General features: G+C 36.3%; 1 protein-coding gene across 3 annotated transcripts in view; it reads right to left on the reverse strand.

Moving 5' to 3' along the window:
• Positions 1 to 7,887, reverse strand: part of CFAP299 (cilia and flagella associated protein 299) — a 633,581-nt gene that overhangs the window by 18,812 nt on the left and 606,882 nt on the right. For all 3 annotated transcript variants that reach the window (XM_007447561.1, XM_007447563.1, XM_007447562.1), the window contains one exon: positions 6,509 to 6,638. In XM_007447561.1, the coding sequence (XP_007447623.1) occupies positions 6,509 to 6,638 (130 nt within the window). The remainder of the gene's footprint in view (positions 1 to 6,508; positions 6,639 to 7,887) is intronic.

The raw sequence follows: 7,887 nt of genomic DNA on the forward strand, positions 1-7,887 counted from the left end.
CCCCCCCCCCCAGTGTATCCCCACCAAAAAAAAAAAAAAAGTATATGTTCTTACCAGTGTAATCTACCTGATTCTGAGAACTCTTTTGGTTCAGTTTGCTGAAGTGTATGTAACCAACGACTATGCCCTTGGAGCTCATACCGTTCCCTCCCATAAGGCTACTTCTCTATCCCAATATTGGCCAATCAAAATCCCACCACCCATTGGTTGACTACACTGAATATATCCTTCGAATGGGCCACCTGGAGGGGTGGGATAGGGAGGGTGGGAGGGAGGGAGACAAAGAGGGAAGAGATATGGGAACATATGTATATGTATAACTGATTCACTCTGTTATAAAGCAGAAACTAACACACCATTGTAAAGCAATTATACCCCAATAAAGATGTTAAAAAAAAAAAAAAGAAGTGAAGGAAATTGCTACTAATCAAGCCATGGTGGGCTGGATGTTGATGAAGAGCTCTTGTGATAACAGTTTGAATTCCAAAGTAGCACATTTTTATGTTTGAACAGTTGTGATTTTCAAAAAGGGGAGACTGGGTTGGGGAGCGCCTGCTGTATAGATAGGAGTATTGATATGTAAAGAGAAAAGAAATACATCCTGCTAAATCAATGCACGGTCTGCATTGCATATTGTCCAAGTTCTGTGACACTCAGGGTGAACCAGAAAGGTTTATGCTATAATAATGTCTTTTGTTTCAATTTCTTACATCTAATAGAAACCACGCATTTCAAACATTTTTGATTGTTTGTTTGTTTGCTTGTTTTGTTATCAGCTATTTGTCAGGGAACTATATTCAAATGCACTCTATTAGACACTAAACAAAGTAACAAAAAGGAGCCTCTGTCTTACTGAATTTCACATTTTTCATACAATTGATTTTCTTTTGAACACCAATTGGGGTTTAGCCAACAGAAAAATAACCTTCTTTCAAAATGTCTTAATCATTTTTTACTCAGAAATTTTGATTCTAAGTCATAGCACAAATGGTACAGATTTTCATTGAACTGTGCAGAATGGCAAAAACTCATTAGATTTGGCTTCCACTCTTGGAGTTCAATTTTCTCTCAAAACTTCTCTGCTATTTCTCTCCTTCCTGTACCTTGGTCTCAACCCTGCTTGCACTTAAGAATCACCTGAGAGCTTCTAAAAAGTATGGATGCCCAGGCCTTTCATCCAGACCAATTAAACTAGAATCTTTGGGGATGAATCTTTGGGGATCAAATATTCTAAAACTTTCTGGGTGATTCTGATGTCTGGCCCATGCTGAGAATGACTCTTTAGCCAAAAGGAGCTCCTCTCCCTTCCCATGTAACCGCATGCTCTCAGTCTTGCATTCAAGGCTTTTCATGACCTTTCCATGCTCAATTCCCATTCTGCTCCTTCTCCAAACCAATTTAGCAGCCAAATTGAACTATTTAGGTTTTCTTCGCCTTTGTTTTACACTCATCAACCTTATCTTTGTTAATAGGTTTCATTCCTGGCATTATCTTCTTCTCCATCTCTATGAGTTCAGTTCTTAATCATTCTTCAATTTCAGTTAAAAGATTACCTCCTCTATTAATAATCACCTAATAATCCCCAATGCTGTCCCCTCACCATCTCCTTTCCACTGGCTCCTGCCTCAGATCAAAAGTCATCTCTTCTTCCACTGAATCCCCAAAGCATTTCTCTTTTTTGCAACATATCACTTTCTTCCTTATGTTACAGTTATATTTTTTACACGCCTGTTTCCTTAAAAATCTTTCAAGCACTTAAAGGGCAAGGGTTGAACTCTTGCTCATCTTTACATTCCCTATGGCGTCTCAAATTTATGTTTAAGCTCCATTGCTAGAGTCTCCTAATGATGAACTCTGTGACCTTGAGCAAGTCATTTAACCTGTTTGAGTCAATTTGTTCATAAATCAAAAACATATTCTAATTTAACAGTCTTAATTTGAGACAGCTTAAATTACATATTCCTGGGACTGCACAAGAACACTTGAAAGGCACATACCAAATAAAGGTTTCTGCATAACCTCAACAAAGCCTACAATTATGGCAACACTAGCTGTTTCCACCGATAAGTTCCTGTAATTTATTTTCTGACTTACTTGGATCAATACAGAGTGGTGTGACTGTACCCTTTCTAGCTATCACTGTTACCTCAAGCATCAGTGACATAATCCACTCCTCAACTTTGAATTACTATAGCATTATATTTGTGTGTTTGGAGGGAATCATTCATTTATGTTCCATGAATATTTATTAAGTACTTATTATGTTCCATGAATATTTATTAAGTACCTATTATGTTCCATGAATATTTATTAAGTACCTATTAACCAGACATTTTTCCAGGTGATAGGTTCTCACATTAGTAAATAGAAGAGGGGAGGGGAAAGGAAAAAAGCTGGTGTAACTGTGGAAGATTTTTCCTATTTTAACCATTTTATACAATCTCTCATCTTATTAGTAGATCATGAAGGTTTTAGACCACCTATGTTAGGCTAAGACTCAAAGCAAACTCTTTCAGGTTAATGTTTCCTAAAAGCAAAAGAAAAATGCCTAGTTTTTCTCATTTGTCCAGGTAGTGCAGAGGAGTGAGTGCAAACTGCGTCCCCTCAGTCCTTCTAAAGGTAATACAATGGAAACATTTTGGTGGGTGTGAATCACTTAGACAAGCATTCTTCACTCAAAAGTAGAAACTGACCTTATTTGTTCCAGATGTTATACAGCTGCAGGGAAGTTAAAGCCAGTGGTCCTGTTTTCAGTGCAACCAAACTCTTATTGCATTGGGAATTTATTAACCAATGAACTCGTATTACTTGTTCTAAGGCCTGCACAATTTTCTTTTTTCCACTCTTAACATTCACAAACAGCTATGTTTCATAGGAACCATGCTTCAGAATTAATGAGTCTACATCTGTGTTGTACAAAGGAAACACATCCTGTTTACCAGTGTTTCCACTTTTCATTTATCTTGACCCTTTTAATTTTAAGCATAAAATATTTCAAAGAGAGTACTTGAAGGAGAGTTGAGTTGTGTTGTTCTTACTACATTTTATAGCACTTTAACTATGGAGTTATTAGAAGGGGTTCATCTTAGGAAGAATTCTCAGCAAAATTATTAAGAATACTGACTATAAAAATGTAACTTGTATCGTTGTTTGTAGTTCAAAAAACTTGACATATTAGCTTATTTCTTGACTCTCCTGCAGACCTGTAAGAGCTGCTATGTGGATGCATGAAATATAAAAGGATCATGGCTCTTTGACGAGGGTGAAAAAGCTAAGAAATCAGGTAGGTGATGTACATGCTACTTTTATATCTAGTCCATAAAAATGAAAATATATGTGCTATATTTTGTTTGACAACACTTGTGTTTGGGAACAGAGTACCAGATCTCTTGAGGTTATTGTGTTTTTATAGATAAGACTTTTTCAAATTGTGGTTCACGGCAATCTACAGCAGAATCACACTGGCCACTTATGAAAATATGTACTTCTGGGCCCAGTTGAGTCAGAATCTCTGTGAATCAGGTCTGAGCCTGTAGAAGGACTCCAGAGATCAGAAAACAATGATAACAACAACAACAATAGACTCTCATCTTCCAGTTGTGAACAGTAAAGCCTAGGGAGGTAAAGTGAATTTCTCAAGGCCATGCAGCCAGTTAATAGTAAAGTAAGGCCTAGAATTTTGTTTATTAATGCTGAGACCAACATTCTTTTCCAGTAAGTTTTTATCTTTAAAAAGATAAGCTTAAAATAAAATTTAAAGAAATAGAAGTACCCAAATATCATTGGATGTCTCACCCAATAATTCTTTACTTGTATCATTAATTGACCAAATCCTTGTTCATCCTCCAAGATTTTGGAAGTACCTTTCCTTCAGACTCATCATGAATCTTTTGAGTTATAAGTAAAATCTTCCAGGAAAAAAGAGGAAGATGTTATATTTCATGGATTGTTGACTAAGTCTTTGAAAGATAATGATTGATTACTTTGTAAATGCGTGTTTTAGTTAAAGTTATTTGAACCAGTCAAGCAGCAGTTTGGATTCAATAAAGATTCTTCAAAGACATAGACAAAAACTCTAATTCATGACATACATTCTTGATATATGTATATGGCATCAGTTAAAATAGAGCCCTAAAAGAGTCTGTGTGATATCATTCAAAACTGATTCAAAAATTTGTTTCATACATCTTAATGATGCTATAAATCAATTTATATCTTATGTACATAGTTTAGCCTTCAAAAAGGAAAAGACTCTGTGAATGCTATTTATTAAGTTTTCTGTAATTTGCCTCAAATGATAACATGTTGACACCCATCTATGATGAGTATAGAGGCACCACCAGAGAGAAGATGCACTCATAAACTTCTTCGCTATTCATAGATTCATAATAAATATGGCCCTACTGATGTTCAGGTCCAGTCCCTCATCTTACTAATGAGAAACCTGAGAACCAAAGAAAAAAAGAGTAACGTTCTTTTGAAGGAGATAGCGTTGTGTCAGAAACTGTCACCATGGTTGTTAACTCTAACTCTCCCCCTCCCCCAAGGGAATGTAAGCTGTGGGGAAGTGTTATCTTTGTCTCACAGGAAACCACCAGAAGAGAAAAACAGGAGGCCACCAGAACTGGTTAGAATGGGCCAAGTCTAAAATGGCTGACGATCTGATCTTCAGTAGACCTTGGGCCCCATCATACACTCATTGTAATACATAAGCATGCTAAGTGACATGCCTGCTGGTGGCCATAACAGGAAGTACCGCACCATAGAAGGAAAAAAAGGAGGTGGCAACCAGTTCCAGGAAGAACCCCGCCTATTCCCAGAAAGCCAATGCATATGCCTCCCTGTCATTAACCCTACCTTTAAAAATCTTGCCTTGATCACCCCCTGACTAGAAGTTGATTTGTGAACTAAGTTCCGGCTTCTCCATTCTCTGGCCATTGAATAAAGCTTGTGTTATTTCAGTCTCAGCATCAGTTTTGTTATTGCCTGTGCAAATCTGAACAGGAAAAGAAGCTCCCCTGCCAAGGCAGGGGTCTTCAGCCAGGCTAGGGCACAAGGGTGGGGGGGTTCCATAAGGCCAATCTAGTAACAGAACTGCTAGTTGTCTACCCAAACCTCTCTTCTCCCTTTTGGAGAACTTTTGTTTCTAGCAGGACATATGGCTACCTAAATAAAGATTACATTTCTCAGCCTTCCATGTAGCAAGATATGGCCGTGTGACTAAGCTCTTGCCATGGAACATAAGTGATCATGAGTGTGGTAGCTTTGGGGAAACTTCCTTACAAGGCAGTGGGGGCATGTTCTTTGTACCTACTCACCTTCTTCCATACATTCTGTTTAAAAGGTGGTTGTTTTGGCTGGAGATCTATGTTGGCCTAAGAGGATGAGGGCCACCTTGGCCCAGATGACAGTGTAGCTGCCACTCCAACTTTGGACAGCCACTATCTAGACTTACAAATGGGAGAGAAAGAAGTCTCTTTTCTTTTTAAGTCACCAGCTTGGGGTTTCTTGTGTTTGAAGCTGTATCTGATTCAGACAAGAATCTATTTCTTGCTACAAAATTTCCTTTATTCCTTTATTATTTTTTATTATTTATTTTTATTATTTCCTTTATTTTTTGAGCACATAATTACTAAGTACTTTTTATGAGCAAAGAACTACATTAAGTGGATATGAAACAAATATTTTTATTTTGAAAGACATTTTGAAAAGTTTTTAGATTAAAACTCCCCTTTACCTTCAGTCCATCCTTTACCTACCCCAGGCATATCACACAATTTCTATTCTTTTACTATGAAGAACTATTTCTCTTGACTTTGGATTTTAGACTGATACTGTCATGTGAGTAACATGTTTTCCAAAAGTTAGAAGAAAAACCCACCAAAGCAACCCAAGCACATACGACTTTTACGTTTCAACCTTCGCCCCCAGCTATATGACAAATCATGATTAAAAGTCATGATGTAAATGTAGTCTTTGAAAATATGTAAGATGTAAACATTTGTCTTTGAACAAATTCAAAATGTCATGGCACATGTTTTTAAAATATTTAAATCAAATGTATTTTCTAAGTTAATGCTCAGAAATGCACTAAACACAATACTATTTTCAGTGTTAGTCACATAAAAAAAGGTACGTATGTGAGGTGAGAGTCTCTCTTCCCTAAATGACTCATCTCCCCTTTCAGAGCAGAAAGTGACTGGACTCCCCAGAATCAGAGCAAACAGATTTGCTGTCACTGGCTCCCTTACCTAATTCTGCTGTCAGGCATGGAGAAATGTTCCCACATGCGAGTTCCATTTAAATTCCTCCCAAATTCTTCCTTGTTGATTTCTGATAATTTATTGTTTTGAAGTTTTTTTCTTTAAGGAGAGTAGATGCTCTAAGTTTCCACATATATTTTCACTTCTAAATTTAAAAGCTTAAGGTCAAATATTTAATAATTTTTGAATGATGGTAGAGATACAATAAAATTTGAGGAGATACCTAAGTTTAAAAGCAGACTTACCTTAGGGTCCACGTTGAGAATTTTTCTGTCTCTTTTGTATTTGAAAAGTAAGCCTTCTGGATTATCAGCAATCACTTGGTAGTTGGGAGTTGAATTCCAAACAGCAACATGGCTGTCCCAGTTGTAAAAACTATAGAAATAAATATTTATTAGGAATTAATATGCATAATGAATTAAATTGACAAATATATTTCAGAAAATATTTGGGGCAGTTCAGCTTCAAAATAAATGGATAGGATCACAGTCTATACAACCATGTAGACCACATGTGTGATTAAAATTCTTGCAGAAAAGATTAGACTGGGTTATTTTCAAATCATTTAGATACATATTTATGACTGTTTTGCATGATTTCCTGGTTTGGACACTCTAGGACCTAGGACCTATTCCAGTATCATATTCCCAGGAAGTCAAGAAGAAAATTGACGCAATTTAAGGCTATTTCTTCTAGTTCAGACTCTTCAGGATATTGAGTATTCAGGGTATTAAGAGACTGTTTACTGGAAGGAAAGGCAGGCTAAGTCACCTCTTTTCATTCAAAACAAATTAATTCATTTCTTTAAGGTTCTATTTTTCAATAATATGTTTCCCAGGCAGTAAGAAAACTACTTGTGTTTGAGAGGTTACCAGAGGCCAGGCACGATGTGATGTATTCTAAAACAACACCCATACGAATTTGCTCTTATTTCACAGACAAGGCAAGGATACTACGGGAGTTCAACTAGCATAGTTAACACCCTGCAACTAATACATCATAGGGTTAATATTTCAACCCAGATCTGTGTGTTTCAAAGCATATGCATGTTCTTTCTACTGTTCAACATTGCCTGTTCAATCCCTTCTTTCTACTGTTCAACATTGCCTGTTCAATCCCTTCTTTGGAGGTTCGTCTATGGAAACTTTCTATTTTTTTCCATCTCTCATTTTATACTTAGTTGTCAAAAACAAATATAATGCTGTTATATGCATTGGAAGTATCCTCAATACACTTATTTTTACATATCTTATTCCCATTAACACATTTCTAATATTATGTTTACTTTTAAAATGACAGTCACAGAGATAAGTCATGTAGAGCTCACAGCCCAGTATGCCTCTCAAATATTTGTAATATTTATTTTTAATCATTTTCCCCTTATCCTATTTCTGGGTTGTTTTTCCCTCTATTACTCCTCTTCTTCATTTTGAAAGAGTAGATTTCATTGATTAAACTCACTCTGAATTACACTGTTTTCTGAGGCATCACCTTTTTGCTACTACCTGAAAATGTAATATGTTTACCCTCAAATTTTTTAATACTCAGAAAAAACTGATTATATAGATCATATATTTATATCTTTGGGGGTGCATATTAGTGAGAACTATTCTCTCTCTTTCCC

The sequence above is a fragment of the Lipotes vexillifer genome, unplaced genomic scaffold (genome assembly GCF_000442215.2).
Source record: "Lipotes vexillifer unplaced genomic scaffold, Lipotes_vexillifer_v1.1 scaffold272, whole genome shotgun sequence".
Taxonomy (NCBI): domain Eukaryota; kingdom Metazoa; phylum Chordata; class Mammalia; order Artiodactyla; family Lipotidae; genus Lipotes; species Lipotes vexillifer.